The sequence below is a fragment of the Prinia subflava genome, chromosome 17, assembly GCF_021018805.1.
Source record: "Prinia subflava isolate CZ2003 ecotype Zambia chromosome 17, Cam_Psub_1.2, whole genome shotgun sequence".
NCBI classification, from domain to species: domain Eukaryota; kingdom Metazoa; phylum Chordata; class Aves; order Passeriformes; family Cisticolidae; genus Prinia; species Prinia subflava.
In genome coordinates, this window is record NC_086263.1 from 15,421,660 (window position 1) to 15,437,215 (window position 15,556).

The following is a 15,556-nucleotide window of genomic DNA, read 5'->3' on the forward strand; positions in this document are numbered from 1 at the left end:
TATTGCAGGGAGCCAGCAGCCAGCACTGGCCTCGTGGGGTGAAAATTGGGGTGCAGGACCCAGGCACCTCACTGGGGACCGGTCCCAGCCAGGCCCCAGCACCCCACAGAGGCACCCAGGGGTGCCCTCAGACCGTGCAGCACAAACACCTGGCACACCACCCAATACCCGGCACCCCACGAGGACTCAGGAGGGCTTGGGGACACAAACAGTGGTGGCAGCCTGGCAGGGGTTTTATTTTTTTTATTTTTGTTTAAATATTTGTTGCCAGACTTGGTATAGGAGCAAACGTCTTCACAGCACCACGAGCCATCTACAATTCAGAATAGGAAGAATAAAGACGAGTAGAGGTGAAATCTAAGCACAGAAGAGCAGGGAGCAGCACCAAGATGCAGAGCTGGACAGATGGGATACAATACAGAGTCCATAACTTAATCATAAAAAATATATATATGTATATATCCATCATGTAGAACTTTATGGATTTTTTTTTTAGATACATATTTTTTTTTCTTTTCAACAGATATTTTCAGGCGGGTGATTTATTTATTTTTTAAATTATTTTTAAAGTCTTTTTTTTTTGTGTTTTGTTGGGTTTTTTTTTTTCAAAAGAAATTTCAAAGTTGTGCCAAACACATCTGGATCAGCGACCACAACGGGAGAGACGGGGGAGACAGGGCAAGGGAGGGAGAGGGAAAGAGGGAGAGACCACTCCACGTCTCGAGAAAAGAAAGGAACAGCAACACTTTTGTTTGGAAACCACAAGCAAAAAATGCATTCATCAGGACTCAAGCGACTGAACCAGACTCCAACTCCAGTTTGTACAGGAATATACAGCGGAGCATCCCGCAGGACACACCAGGACACGCACCCCGCGTGCACACCCACGCACACCCACACACACCCAGACAGAGACCCACAACTAAAGCAAGAAAAAGAAACGAAACCAAACCCTGAAGACACTCCAAAAGAAATGAAACACCTCCAGTGTAAGAATTAACAAAAACCTCCATAAAACAAGGCACATCCTTTGAGTTTGTAACGGTGGAAACAGAAAGACGCGACACTGAATCCCAACGGAAAACCCGACCAGAACCGCTCGCACGTACCTTCCACCCAGAGAAAAGGTAAATATTGTGCTACTCTTAGAATGAGTTTGCCACAAGACACACAGCTTAGTATAATCTAATAGTTTTTCTCAAGCTAAAATCCAGTTTTCTCTTGATTTCTTTTAAACTGCTTTATATATAATTGCTAATATTTTTAAATCTTTTAAATATATATTTGTTAAAGTTTATTTCTTTTTATTATTTTGGGGTTGGGGGAAATCTGCTTTATATCTTTTTTTTTTCCCCTCCAATAAATTAATACTTTTTTTTTTAATAGCTTATCACCGTCCTGTCCCCAGGCGGGGAGGGGCTGGGCAGGGGCACGTCCCGCTGCCCCCAGGGCCACCGCCAGCCTTGCCCGCCCCCGCCAACGCCGACCGAGAAAGAAAACAAAGTTTAAAAATCAAAATTAAAAACGGAGCAAAGAAACCCAAGTGCGTTTGCCCGCCCGGCCCCGCCACCAGCAAACGCCACGGGTGACACGCGGCCGGCGGAGCCACCGCGCCGGGCAGGGCTTGTGCTACATTCGGGTGGCGGTGACCCCCGGGGCCGGCAGGGCACGGGTGGCCACCAGGCGGGCCACCGGGAGCCCCCGGAGCCCCGGCCGCCGCTCGGGCCGGAGCGTGTTGCTTTGTTTCTTCTGTTGGGTTTTATTTCTGTGGTTTTTGTTTTTTTTGCTTCTGCAAAAGGGAGTCCTGCCGGAGCCGGCGCCGAGTCCGTGAGCACAATCCTGAGGTATCTTCTTCTTTGTGCAAACCCCGAGGGACGGGATGTCCGGGAGGGGACGGCTGTACAAAGGGGACGGGGGGAGGGCGGCGGGGCCGGGGGGTCGTGGATCGTTGTGCCCTTGTGCCCACGTAAGCCCTGAGGTTCTCGGGGCCTTGGCGCCCCTCACTCCAGCATGGCATCCAGCTGGTCCGCCAGGTCGTCGAACATGCTGCCAATGTCGTCCAGGATGCTCACGGTGCTCTTCGACTCCACGGCCGAGCTGGGGAGTGACAGAGATGGGTCAGGGCAGCGCACGGGAGGGGGACACGGCACAGCCCCCTCCGCCCCACGGCACGGCCCTCCTGCCCCTTCACACTCTGGTGCCCAGCCCTGTGTCCCCAGTGCCACGGCACAGTGTTCTGGCTCCATGTCCCCAGTGTCCCCTCTCCAAGACAGGCCCCAGGGCAGCCACATGCCCAGGTCCCCCCGCCCATGCTGCTCCAGCAAGATGTCCTTCAGTGTCACCTCCCCAGCGCAGTTCCAGTCCTGATGCCCCACCAGTGTCCCCCAGCACCATCCCGCTCTCCCCGTGGTGACACAGCCTGACCCCTGTGCATGGTCCTTGTGGCCTCCTGTGCACAGAGTGGCCTCACACCCTGCCCAGGGCCCACCCCCTTACTCTGCCGCCTGACTGTCCTCCTGCTTGATCTTCTCCTCCACAGCCTGCAGCGCGGCGGCCAGGGACGCGCTCGTCTCCTCCAGCTTCTGCTGCGCCAGCTCGGGGCCGGCGCTGTCCACGGACGGGCTGGCGATGGTGGAACGCGGCGGCTTCACCGGCACCTGCTGGGGCTGCGCGCCGGGCGACAGGGGCTTGGCGGGGCTGGAGCAGAGCGAGGGCGGGGTGCTGGAGGGCTTGGCCGCGGGGCTCAGCTGCCGGGCTGGCGACGGCGCCGGCGTGGAGCTGGCGCTCACCGACTGGATGGCGGCGTGGGGCTTGGGGGGCTTGGGCGCCGTGGGGGGCGGCGTGGGCTTGGGGGACACCGGGGGCGGCGTGCCGTGCACCCGCTTCACCTCTGCGGAGAGAAGGGAGAGGGGCAGGAGGGCGGCGGGGCCGGCTGGGACCCGCAGCGTCCGCCCCGCGGAGAGCCCGTCCCCGGGGGCCGGCGGGGCACCTACCTGGGCTGCCGGGGCTTGGGATGGGCACCTTTTTGGGGACGGGCATGGGCGGCCCAGGCATCTTCTGAGGCGGCTGCGTCAGCACAGGCTTGGGGGACACCGGCGGCTTGTAAGGCTTCTTGGGCTCGGCGGGCGGCGGGACGAACTCGGGGCCGTCGGGGCGGGCGGCGGGCGGCGGGGTGGGCGGCGGCTCAGCCCCGCTCAGCTCCGAGGCCGGCCGCCGCTTCACGGTGCCGGTGCCGTTCTGGTACACGGCCAGCGTGGCCGGCTCCAGCGCCGGCTCCTTGTCCTTGGCTTTGGGCCGGCGCTTGACGGTGTCGGACTCGGTGAGGACGAAGCGGACGCCGTCCTGCTGGCTCTGCCTGGCCCGGATCCGCCGCTTGAGCGTGGCGCTGGCCTCCACCTTGGCCAGGTCCCCGTGGCGGTGGGCGGGGGACAGCCCCTCGCCCGTCTCCGCCCGGGCCGGCCCCAGGGGCCGCGGCCGCTGCTTGATGGTGAGGGTGCCGTCCTCGGCGAAGGGGAGGCCGTCGGGGGAGCCGCCGCGTTCCACCCGCAGCCGCTCGCCGGGGCCGTCGGCGGCCGCCTCCGACCGCACGCTGTCGGCGCGCTCGCGGCGGGCGGCCGCCACCAGCCCGGTGACGGGGCCGCTGATGGTCCGGCGCCGGTTCACCACCTCCCCGTCCAGCCCGATGGCCTCCTTGTGCTTGACGGTGGCCAGCACGGTGGCCACGCGGGCGCGGTCCGGGCTGCCCGGGGGCGGGCCGGGCTGTAGGTAGTAGCCCTCGGGCGCCTTGGCGGGCGCGGGCCCCGGTCCCGCTGCCACGTGTGGCTTCTGCAGCGCCAGCGCTCGGGCCCCGCCGCCGATGGAGGACATCTCCAGCATGGCCGCGATGCTGCGCACGCTGCCTGCGCTGCCCGTGTCCACGCTGCCGCCCAGGTCGCTGGCCCGCCGCTGCTCCCGGCGGCCCTCGCCCTCGGCGCTCGGGGCTCCCACGGCCGCCTCGCCCTCACCCTCCTTGGGGAAGTCCTCGGCCATGCCGGCGCTGGAGATGGCAGAGCTGGAGCGCTTGGGAGGGGGCGGCGGGGGTCCCTTCTTCTTGGGGCGCACGGCGAAGGACTGGCTGCGGTTGACGTTCTTGTCGCCGCCGGCGGGAGCCCGCACCGAGTGGCTGCGGCCCACGCGGCGCTGCACGGTGGCATAGGGCCCCGCGTCCGGCACCAGCAGCTCGTCCCGCTCCTGCTCGCTGTCGGAGGCGGCGTAGCGGTTCAGGCTGTGCGCCCGCTTCTTGGGCCTGCCCGGCTCCTCCTCGCCCTCGCCCGCGGGCGGCAGGCACAGCACGGGCACCGACACGGGCAGGACGGGCACCCCCGGCGGGGCCACCTCGCCCTCGGCGGGCTGCGGCAGGACGTAGGCGAAGCCGCGGTGCGTGGGCGACTGGGGCAGGGAGCGGGGCGACGCCGGGCGCTCGCCGGGCGGCAGCAGCTGCGGGGTGGGCTTCACCTTGGCGGTGGCGTGAGGGGCCGCCGGGCCTTGTGGGGACGAGGGTCGTGCCTTGCCGGGGGTCTGCGGCGGCGTCAGCTGCCCGGCGGAGGCCGGGAAGGGCTGCCGGGGCTTGCCGGGCACCGGGGGCACGCTGGCGCGCTTCACGGGGTGGCCGTGCCGGGGCGGGCGGCTCTCCTTGGGCGGCGCCGGGGGGCTCTCCCCGGCCCCCTCCGCCAGGTACTCCTGGCTCTTGGAGATGGCGGCAGCGGGGGCGCCCCGCGGGCCGTCCCCCAGCAGCTCCTGCGAGCTGCTCATCAGGCGGGCGCGGCCGCCCAGCCCCGGCGGCGAGCGGTAACCGGGGGCAGGGGGGTTTGCTGCCTTCTCGGGGGGCTCTTCGGGGCCCTCTCCCGTCATAGCCACCTGCAGCTCGCTGCTGAGCTCGCTGTCCTGGAACGTGCTCATCTTGGGCGACTGGCACTCGGGTGGTTCCGGCGGGGGGGACTCGATGGCCAGCACCTCTGGGCACGGCCCCGACGCCTTCCTCTTCAGCGTGCCCGGCTCGTACTTGCCCAGCTCGGCGCGCTGCAGCTCCGCCAGCTTCTTCACCGCCAGCATCAGCTTCTTCTGGTGGCCTGGGGGCAGCACATGCCATCAGTGTCACCGCCAAGGCCACCGCAGGCAGTGCCGCGCGCAGGGCCTTACCCAGCTTGGTGATGCCGATCTCCTGCAGGTCCTCCCAGGTGATGTCGGTGATGAAGTCGATGTTCTCGTAGCCGTTCTCCACCAGCACCTTGTAGTACTGGGACAGGCCGATCATGGAGAGCCACAGCGCCAGGTTGGCCTGGGGTGGGGTGGCACGGCTCAGCACCAGGTGGCAGCAGGACCTGGCCCTGCCACCCCAGCACCCACGGCACACAGGAGATCCCATCTTGCTGGGGGATCACAGCCCCAGGGGACTCCCCTTGTCCCTATGCTGTCCCTGTGCCCCACAAGCATCCTGGGCTATTCCCAGCCCTATTCCCATGGGAAGCCTCTCACTGTTCCCAGACGCTGGGGCAGGAGGGATGTCAGGGGACACGGTGCCACATCCACATGGATGACAGCTGGCACCAGCCTGGTGGTCCCTAGGGAGCTGTCAGGAGGGTACACGGGCAGCTCTGGGACCATGGAGGCAGCTCCCACCCTCACCTGGAAGGGAGGAGGGGACTCGTTGCCACCGTGGATGTGGCTTCTGTCCCCCTAGCCCTGCACAGTCCTCACCGGTTTGTACTCGGGCAGCCACTCGGGGATGTTGAGGTTGTTGATCTCGGAGGCGATCTTCTTCCTGTGCCCCGGCTTGGTGACCCCGATGGCCGTGAGGTCCTGGGGCAAAGAGGGCAAAGAGGGGGGTCAGTGCCGCCCTGCTCCTGCCGTGCCTCCCTCCCTCCGCCCCCGGCCCCACCTCCGGCGTCATCCGGCTGATGGTGGTGATGTCGTAGCCGGCGTTGATGAAGTTGGGCGCGTAGAGCTGCAGCTGGAACTTGCAGAGCCACTGGTACACGGCCTCCGAGCTCTGGGGCGAGAGGGACAGACGGATCGGGGCAGCTCTGGGATGGGGACCCGCCACTCCTGTCCCCCAAGCTGTCCCCACAGCACCCCGCTCACCTTCCCCTCTGACGGCGGCTCCATTTTCTTCAGCTGGGGCTCGGCGGGGGCCTGGGGGGCGTACGGGGAGCTGGCCACGCTCTGCGACCGCGACGAACCTGCCGGAGGGGCGGCGGTCAGCGGGGCCGGGGCTGCCCGGCCCGGGGCTCCGGCCAGGTGGAGCGGAGAGCCGAACCCTGCCCTGGCGGGATGCCACAGCCACAGCCCCGGGCTGGCAGGGCCGAGGCAGGCACGGGAGAGCGACACAACCCCAGCACAGCACCCCGGAGCACCCCGCGGTGCCCTGGGCAGGGCGCTGCTCCTCGGGAAGGGGCAGGCGAGCTGCTGCACCCAGCACGGCCCCGAGCAGTGGGGCTCAGCCAGATCTCTCTTCCAGAGCGAGTTTCGGCACCAGCCAGAGGGGTCCCTCTGCCCAAAACCCTCTGGCTCCACTCCTCTGGCCTTGCCACCAGCCAGGCGGGCTCACACGAGCTATTTATCCCTTGGTGCCCCCCAAACAGGCATCCCTTGGTGCCCACCCTCCAGGTAAGGAGGGCTGCCCTGAAATTTTTGCCTCATGTTTCTGATCAGGATGAACAAGAAAAGCCCCTTGTGCCCCACCAGCAACTGCATCTTCCGTGTGCGTGTGTGTATGTGTGTGTGTGTGCGTGTGCATCCTCCTTGTGTGTGCATCCTTCGGGCATCTGCATCCCCCTCGCGTGGGCATCCTCCTCACATGTGCATCCCTCTGCCGTGTGCATCTCCCTCACGTCTGCATCCCACTTGCGTCTGCATGGCTCCGGCATGTTTCCCCCTCTCCCTGGCAACGTCTGCAGCCCCCTCCCCTCCTGCCCACCCCCCCGTATGTGCGCGCCCCCTCCCCTGAGCGCATCCCCCTGCCCAGCTCGCTCTGCCCGCAGCCTCCTCCCTCCCCGCAGCCCGGGCAGCTCTGGGCGTCCCCCCGCGCCCACCCCCTCGCGTGCCTCTCCCGTCTGTCCCCCCGATGCCCGGGCAGGTGCCACTCCCGCGGCGTGGGCACCCCCGTGGCGTGGCCGTGCTCCCGCAGCCCCCCAGGCGGCGGTGGCGGGGGGGGACCCCCGCTCGGGCTCCAGCAGGGCTGGCGGGGGGCCAGGGAAGGGAAGGGGCCGGGGAGCAGCGGTGCCCCCCCTGCCCGCCCCACGCCGCCCCCCGCCCCCCACGGGCCCCCACTAACCGAGGCAGGAGAAGGCCTGGCAGCAGCCGAAAGGCGAGAGAGTCATTTTTTACCCACACGTTTTTCTTCTGGCGACGGGTGCCGTGGCAATAAAAAAAAAGACAAATCCCTGGATCCACGGCACGGCCAGGGCTCCTCCTGCTCCGGCAGCCGGGCGGCCGCAGCACGCACCTGCGGGGATGTCCTGCGCCTTGGCCGGCCCATCGCCCACGGCAGACTCTTGCGCAGAAGCCTTCTGGGAAAGGACCGTTGCCAGCAGCTGAAAAACACCCCGGGAAGGGGGGAGAGCAGGCAGGAGTGAGGCGGGCGGAGGGGCCGGGGGAGCGTGTCGCGGGTGTCGCGGGTGTCGCGGGTGTCGCGGGTGTCGCGGGTGTCCCAGGTACCGTGGATGCTGCGGGTGCTGCGGGTGCCACCAGCTCGGGCGAGGGTGGGCAGGGAGGGTTGCAGCAGATTTCGGCGGCAGCGGGGAGAGCGGCAGCCGCGGGAGCAGCAGATGGTGCTTTGCCGGCAGCAGGAGCCCACGGCACCGCCGCACCCCAAATCCAGCCTGGCACATGCCCAGCCCCGGCTGCCGGCACGGGCTGTGGGGTCCCCCGGGCCCACCAGATGGAGCCCCCCTGGCTCGCAGCGTGGGGTGGCTCCGGGGGGCGTTGGCACGGCGGGCAGGGTGCCAAGGCAGGCGGGCTGGCGGGTGCTGGGGTCGGCGTTGCCAGGGAATGGGCCAGCCCAGGGGCGGTGCGGGGCTGCTGTGCCAGCGGTGCCAGGGCAGCATGCAGTGCAGTGAGCGGTGCTGGTGGCACCAGTGCACTGCACTGGTGGCAGAGTGCTGTGCTGATGGAGCAGCATGTGCAGCGCAGTGCAGTGTGCGGTGGCAGCAGTGCATTGGTGGCAGTGTGCCGTGCCAGTGGCAGCAATGCATGATGCTGGCTGCAGTGTGCTGGGCCGGTGGCAGCAGTGCATTGTGCTCATAGCAGTGTGCCAGGCCGGTGGCAGCAGTGCATGGTGCTGGTTGCAGTGTGCTGTGCCGATAGCAGCAGTGCATTGGTGGCAGTGTGCCATGCTGGTGGCAGCAGAGTGTGCAGGGCAGGGCAGTGCAGAGGGCCCTGCCAGCGGCAGCAGAGACACAGCACAGCAGCCCCAGATGGACCTGTGGAATGTTTTGCCAGGGGCTGAGCCCAGGCACGGGCAGCACTCGTGTCCCCAGGTGGAGGGGACACGCTGGTGGCCACTGTCGGTGACAGTGTGGCTGGTGGCACACAGGGCATCACTGAGACTGCACAGCACCCAGCCAAGCGCCAATGCCAGCTGAGGTCAGGGCAGGCAGCAAACACTTCAGGGCTGCAGCCAACAGCAGCTGGCACAGCTGCCTCGGGGCTTGCCTTACCTTGACGCCTTCGGAGCCGGCGTGCAGGGCGTGCGCCCCGCTGCCCGCGCTCTGCCCGCTCCCGGAGCTGCGCGCCGAGGCCACGCTGCCCGTGCTGCCCAGGCTGCTGCGGTCGCCACCTGCACAGAGAGGAGAGGCTGTCAGGGCTCTGCGCCCCGCTCTTGGGGCACACCGTGGGGTGGCCATGCCCTGCCGGAGCCACCGGCACGCCCTGGCACGTCCCCGCCGGTCCCGGCTCGCCGTACCTGCGAAGGGTTTGCGCAGCACCCAGATCTCCTCGGCAGGTGCTGCTGTGGATCCGCCCTGCGACGGCGACAGGTGGGACGGGCTCATGTCGGCCCCGCGGGCCCCTTGGGGCAGAGCAGAGAGAGCAGCCCTCAGGTGTGGGCTCATGGCTGTGGCACAGGGCAGGTGCCCACGGCCCCGGGGCTGGCGCTGCAGCACGGGGGAACAGCCCCACAGGGAGGGGGGGGACCCCGGCTGTGTCCATGCCCAGGGATGCCAGAGCCACTCTAGGGCCCTGTCCCACCCCAAGCTGGCAGAGGTGACAGTGACCAGCCCTGGGCCCCCGTCCTGCAGAGAATCCCCTCCATACTGCCAGCCAGGGACAGACCCACAGTGGGGTGTTCCAGTGCCCTGTCTGAGCCTGGACAAGGGACAGGGACTGTCATCCCTTCACAGAACAGGATGGGGACATGACCCAATGCAGGGAGCAAAGGGACCAGAGTCCCCACCCCACTGTCCCCGGTCCCAGGCAGTGCTGGCCATGCAGCTGCCTGCACTCATCTGGGGGGACATGGGGGCCATGCAGGGCCAGGCACCGGGTGCTGAAACCCTGGTGACACACAGGGGACACAGCAGTGGATGAGAGGACCTGGCCCTCTTTTGGGGCACAGTTTGAGGGTCATCCCTGGGCATGGCTTCTCACCAGCTCACTGTGCTGGCCACCTCTGCCAGGTCCCACGTGCTCCAGGGACCCCCAGCTCTGAGCCCAGGGGGGAAAACAGCATCAGGTGAGATGGACAGCAGCCCTGTGAGGCCAGTGCTTCCACAGCCCCACCACGGCTCTGCTGCTGTCCTGCCAGCCATGGGGTACTGCCACCCCGCCACCAGCTGTGGGACACTGTCACCCCACTCCCAGCCAGGCCAGTTCTGTTCATGGAGCTGCTCACTCCAACTGCACCAACCGTAGCAGGGGACAGGTGGTACAAGGTGATAAAGTCACTGAAGGAGCACAGCAGGGGACAAAGGGCCTCAACAGATCAGGCTGGGACATCCCCGAGCTGCACATGCCACGGTCACACCAAGAGGAGCCTGGCCTTGTGCAGCTCTGTGCAACCCCACCAGGAGAGAAAGCCCTGGGGAAAAGAGGTGCTCCCTTGTTCCCAGTGCCATCACAGCCACCCAGTGCTCCCCAACACAACCTCCTTAGCCACTGCCACCAGGGCATCGAGGAGTGCACCCCTGCAGCCCCCTGCTCCTGGGTGCTCTTGATGCACAGACCTGCAGCACTCGCACAGACCTGCAGCACCTGTACAGACCTGCAGCACCTGCACAGACCTGCAGCATCCACACAGACCTGCAGCACCTGTACAGACCTGCAGCACCTGCACAGACCTGCAGCATCCACACAGACCTGCAGCACCTGTACAGACCTGCAGCACCTGTACAGACCTGCAGCACCTGTACAGACCTGCAGCACCCGCACAGACCTGCAGCACCTGTACAGACCTGCAGCACCTGCACAGACCTGCAGCATCTGCACAGACCTGCAGCACCTGCACAGACCTGCAGCACCTGTACAGACCTGCAGCACCTGCACAGACCTGCAGCATCTGCACAGACCTGCAGCATCCACACAGACCTGCAGCATCTGTACAGACCTGCAGCACCCGCACAGACCTGCAGCATCCACACAGACCTGCAGCACCTGTACAGACCTGCAGCATTCATCACCTGCCTGTGTCCCAGGGATGGTCCCCAGGGTTCAGCTGGGCTGAACGGAGCCAGCCCCAAGAGCATCCCCTGGGAAAGCCCCCAGGGCCGCAGCCCCTTCCAGCTCCGTGTGCACAGCCCCGGCCTGGCCAGAGCTGGGCCCTGCAGGGAGAATGTGGCCAGCAGAGGGTCCCTGTGCCCGTGGCACAGAGCATTGGCCCTGTGCTGCCAGCCCTGTCCCGGCACAGGGGTGCTTTGGGGGTGCCCACACACCCAGACAGGAGCGCAGGGACAGAGGGTAGGCAGTGCCCTGGGCACACGGCGGGCGTGCAGGGGACCGATGGCACGCGTGTGCCACCCGTGTGCCCCCCTGCCCCCGCCGCTGGCATGCAGGCGCATGCACACGCTGCATGCACACACACACACAGGCCCTGCAGCTCCCCGGTGATGGGGAGAGGCCGAGCAGAGAGAAAAGACTCGACACACGCTTGAAAGGAAAAGAAAGGAAATCCATGGAGAGCACGAAGCGAGCAGTGAACTACCTTGTCCGTAACGCGGCTCGTCGGCACTGCTAGGGGAGAGCCTGTGATAGCCAAAGGAACTGAAAAGAGTCTGATGGGAATGTGGTGGTGGAGGTGGAGGTGGAGGCAGGGAATGGAACGGATGGGACGAGGCGTCACCGTTTAGCACAGCAGCCCCGTAAGCCGGGAGCGGGATCTTTTGGAAGTGTTGGGGGATTGTTACAGTCTCCCATGGACCTGATAATAAAACATAACAAGAGACAAAATGAAAAGAATCAAAATAATAGAGACACGCTCAGTGCCGAAAAAAAAAAAAAGAAAAAAGAAAAAAAAAAAAGAAAAAGAAAAAGGAAAGAAAGGAAAATAAAAGAAAGGGGGGAAACGGCAGCAAATCAAAAAAGCGACCAAAGGGACGTGGAGGAGCCAGAACTGAGACCCAACCGATGCGGAGCCGAGCCGAGGAGCAGCAGCAGGAGCTCAGCACACACAGCCCAGCACAGGGCACGGACACATCCCACGGATCCAATGCTGGGACAGCTCAGGGGGGTCTCACAGCCAGGCTGCCGGGGTCCTGCCCCCCAGAGCCATCCCAGGGGAGTGGGGCTGCGGGCAGGGCCAGGCTGGGGCTGCAGCACTGGCACCCCGTGTCCGGCTGGCTGAGCCATGACACAGCGCCTGCACCCCAAGGTGCTGCCCTACCACAGCCAGTGGGGTGGCTACAGAACCCACAGCCTGGCTAGCACTGCTGTGGGCCAGCTGCAGCCCAGGAGCCACAGAGCACAGCCCAGCAGCCATGGAGCACGGCCCAGGAGACATGGATGGCATCTCTGGTACTAGCACACGATCCACACCTGGAGGGTGGCTGTGCCCCTGCCTGTCCAGCACCCGGCACCTCCAGGGCTGCTGTGGGTTGCCTGGCAGCCACTTGTGCTGCCACTCCCTTGAGACGTTGTTCAAGTGCCACCATTCCCTGCCCATGTCCCCATGGTGTGGTTGTCCTGAGGATCCATTCCCGGGAGCGGGGTGAGGTGGTTGATGTGGGGCCTTTCAACACTGCCTGCGCAGGCACCAGCCCCACTGGGACACTCCTGGCAGAGGGCACAGCCTGGGGAGTCCTGAGGGGCTGCACACCCCGCCAGGAGCCTAAAGGGATGACGATGGGAATGGGGATGAGGACAGACAGCCACGGGGCAGGGGAGCAGGGGCCGATCCCTGAGATGGCCCCGGCTGGAAAGATGGGCTCCGTGTGGCAGCATCAGCTCCCTGGCACTGGTGCCCAGCCCCTGCACAGACCCTGAGCACCAGCTCCTGTGACCTCACTGCTGTGCCCATCCGCCCAAACCACAGTGACACCCCTGGGTCTCCTCATGCACCAACTTCCCGACACCTCAAACACCTTCCCCAGCCCGAGGGCAGCCAGGGCTGACCTCGAACACCCCAGGGCTGCCAGCACCAACCCCCAAGGCACCACCTGGGCACCCACCCCACACACAACGGGAGCACGGGCCCTGCACTCTCGATGGGAACGCCGGCCCCACAGGCACAGTGAGGACGCTGACCCCACACCCTCGCAGGCACCGTCCCCATGCACACGGCGGGGACACCGATCCCACATGCACGAGGGGCATCGCCCCAGTTCATCTTCACCGCTGCAGCCCCAACACCCCAGTCCCCACCGAACCAAGAGGGGGCTCCCCGGGGCTGGGGGTGCAGGGGGGGATTATTTGCCTGTTCGTTTGCTTATGGCCTCCACGAGGCTGGAGGGGAAGTAGCCCACGCGGTCGTTGCCGGTGCGGTTGTCGTGGATGCAGCCCTTCCAGCGCCCGTCCGCGTGCTGCTCCAGCACCTGCGGGAGCGCCGGGTCAGGGCCGGGCCGGGGGCCGGGCACACACCGGGCTGCCCCCGGCCCCCCCGGCCACACTCACGGTGATGACGTCCCCGGCCTTCACGTTGAGGCTGGTCAGGTCGTAGTTGTTGCAGTAGTCCTTGACTGCCCGCACCTGCAGAGCTGCGGAGGCATCTGCGGGACACAGCGGGGGCGTCACCAGCTGCTCACCCCGCGGGGGTGGCACCCCCAGCCCGGCGTCCCTCGCGCCAGCACGGCCACTCTGTGCCCTCCAACCCCCTACCCCGCAGCATCTGCTTGATCTCCTTGCTGGCCTGGCTGGTGGTGAACTGGTTGACGATGTCCAGAGCCGTCTGGTTGTAGGTGTTCCTGACGTGGGCGTTGATCCCGCTCTGCAATGGCACCGAGAGGGATTGGGAGGAGTCTGGTCCCCATCCTGCCACCCCTGGGACTCCCCAGGCCACCAGGAGACCAGCAGCTCTCAGGCCTTCATGTGCACCCCCTTGTGACCCTCACCCCTTGGTGTATCCCCTGCAGGACCCTCAGCTCTGCTCCCTCAAGAGCTGCACAAGCTGCTCTGAGCCCCCAGCTGTGGGGTCACCCCTGTCCCACAGCCCTGGCTGGCTTGGGGGTGCCTGGGGGCTCCTGGGGGTGCCGCGGGGGGCCCTTACATCCAGCAGCAGCCGCACCACATCCGTTTTGCCGCAGAGAGCGGCCTCGTGCAGCGCCGTGCCCGCCTTGGTCTGCCGGTTGATGTCGATGCCAGCCTGCAGCAGGAGCCTGCGGGGGGCCGTGGGGTCAGCGGGGCACGGGGGGCTCTGGTACCGCCCCCCTGCCCCGGCACCCACCGGATGATGTCGATGTGGCCGTTCTTGGCGGCCAGGTGCAGGGGGCTGGTGCCGTTGGGGTCGGTGGTGTCGCCGGGTTTGGGCTCCAGCAGCGCCGCGCACATGTTGCTGTTCAGGAGCAGTTGCACCACCTGGCTCAGCAAACACAGACGGAGCAGGGCTGCAAGGGCGGCTCGGCCGCCCCCCGGGGCTGCACCTCCCCTCTGCCAGGGGCTCCCCTGCACTGGTGGCACCTCACACCCCAGCACTGGCCATCCCTGTGCCCCTGCAGCTGCCCCAGCATCTCACAGTGCCCCTGTCCCCTCCCAGTCCACCTCTGGGGAGACCCAGCCCTGCAAGGACTTACCCCGACCCGGCCAAACTCGCATGCCAGGTCCAGGGGCGTCTTCCCCGAGTTGTCCATGATGCAGGGGTTGGACTGGTGCTGCAGGAGCATCTCTGACTGGGGACGAGAAGACCCCGACGCGGTGAGGGCAGGGGCAGAGGGGTGGCAGCACCCCCCGCCAGCCCCGTGCCCCTCCATACCACGTCGTAGTGCCCGTGCTGTGCCGCCAGGTGCAGGGGGATCTGGCCCTCATCTGAGGGGATGTTCACAGAGGAGCCTGCCTTCAGCACCATTTTCATGGGCTCCTTCTTGCCCTGCCAGGCCGCGTAGTGCAGGGGCCTCATGCCTGCAGGGGCAAGAAGCCATGAACCTTCCAGAGCCTGCGGGGGGCACAGGGCAGGGGCCACGGCCAGGACCCGGGACTCGCCTTTGTTGTCCTTGATGTCCACGGCAGCCTGTGCCTCCAGCAGCAGCGAGATGAGCTCTGTGTTGCCGTTGAGCGCCGCATGGTGCAGAGCCGAGAACCTGGGGACCGTGCTGGTGTCAGGGGACACAGCCCTGTCCCTCCAGAGCCCTGCCAACCCCTGCCCAGCACCATGGCCCTAAGCCTGCACCTCTGCAGCACCCCAGGTCACCTGCTCTGCCCTCCACATGCTCATGTCCTCGGGAAAGCCACCCTCACATCCCTCTGTGGGATTTTGGGGCAAGATCTGGGAATGCTGAGACCGCACCGGGCTCGAGGTGGCAGGCAGGGCAGGCACCGGGGTGTCCCTCAGAGGGTGGGAGTGCAGAGCAGCCCCCTCCCCACTGACCCACTTCCCCCAGCCTGGCCCCAGCAGCTCGGCCATGAGCACAGATGGCAGCTCTGCCCTTGCCCGGTGTCGGGCCTGGCTGTGGGGTGGGGAAAGCCCCTGGCCCCGCACCCGCTCTGCTCTCGCAGCTCCCGGAGCTGGAGGCTCCCGCCTGGGAAGCAGGCCAGGAGCTGACCTACTTGTGCTGCCGGCAGTGGCATCCTCCGTGCGACTGCGCTGGCACCCACCCCGCCGCTGCTCCGGGCCCTGGCCACGCACAGCGTCCCCATCCCATCCCCGGGGCCACCCCGCTGTCACCCATGGGAACGGGCTCAGAGCCCCCAGGACACGCTGGCCTCTGCGGCTGCCCTGTCCCCGAGGGGCGGGCGTGGGGGAAAAATCCCCCTGGCCCCCTTCCCCAGGCCCCTGGCTGGGGGCACGTCCCCGCGGGAGCCGCTGAGCCGCCGCGCTGCCCGGGGAGCTGCCGCCTGCCATCCCGCGGGGAGCGGCGATGTGAGCAGACAGCCTGCACAGGAGGCCGATCCCCAGCGTCTGCCTGGGAAATGTCAACATTTTCCGCTCCAGCGCCCTGCT

At 66.1% G+C, this 15,556-nt stretch overlaps 1 protein-coding gene across 1 annotated transcript in view; it reads right to left on the reverse strand.

The window, feature by feature from the left end:
- Positions 1–1,119: 1,119 nt before the first annotated feature.
- Positions 1,120–15,556, reverse strand: part of CASKIN1 (CASK interacting protein 1) — a 28,853-nt gene continuing 14,416 nt past the window's right edge. Inside the window, exons 3-21 of the mRNA XM_063414760.1 lie at positions 14,599–14,696; positions 14,372–14,517; positions 14,193–14,288; positions 13,847–13,977; positions 13,670–13,778; positions 13,282–13,390; positions 13,078–13,172; positions 12,881–12,998; positions 11,174–11,389; positions 8,942–9,046; positions 8,697–8,815; positions 7,484–7,571; positions 6,121–6,218; positions 5,918–6,028; positions 5,737–5,838; positions 5,179–5,317; positions 2,994–5,108; positions 2,497–2,890; positions 1,120–2,097 (exon numbers count right to left, since the gene is read on the reverse strand). Coding sequence (XP_063270830.1) covers positions 2,001–2,097; positions 2,497–2,890; positions 2,994–5,108; positions 5,179–5,317; positions 5,737–5,838; positions 5,918–6,028; positions 6,121–6,218; positions 7,484–7,571; positions 8,697–8,815; positions 8,942–9,046; positions 11,174–11,389; positions 12,881–12,998; positions 13,078–13,172; positions 13,282–13,390; positions 13,670–13,778; positions 13,847–13,977; positions 14,193–14,288; positions 14,372–14,517; positions 14,599–14,696 — 4,486 coding nt within the window. The 3' untranslated portion in view covers positions 1,120–2,000. The remainder of the gene's footprint in view (positions 2,098–2,496; positions 2,891–2,993; positions 5,109–5,178; positions 5,318–5,736; positions 5,839–5,917; positions 6,029–6,120; positions 6,219–7,483; positions 7,572–8,696; positions 8,816–8,941; positions 9,047–11,173; positions 11,390–12,880; positions 12,999–13,077; positions 13,173–13,281; positions 13,391–13,669; positions 13,779–13,846; positions 13,978–14,192; positions 14,289–14,371; positions 14,518–14,598; positions 14,697–15,556) is intronic.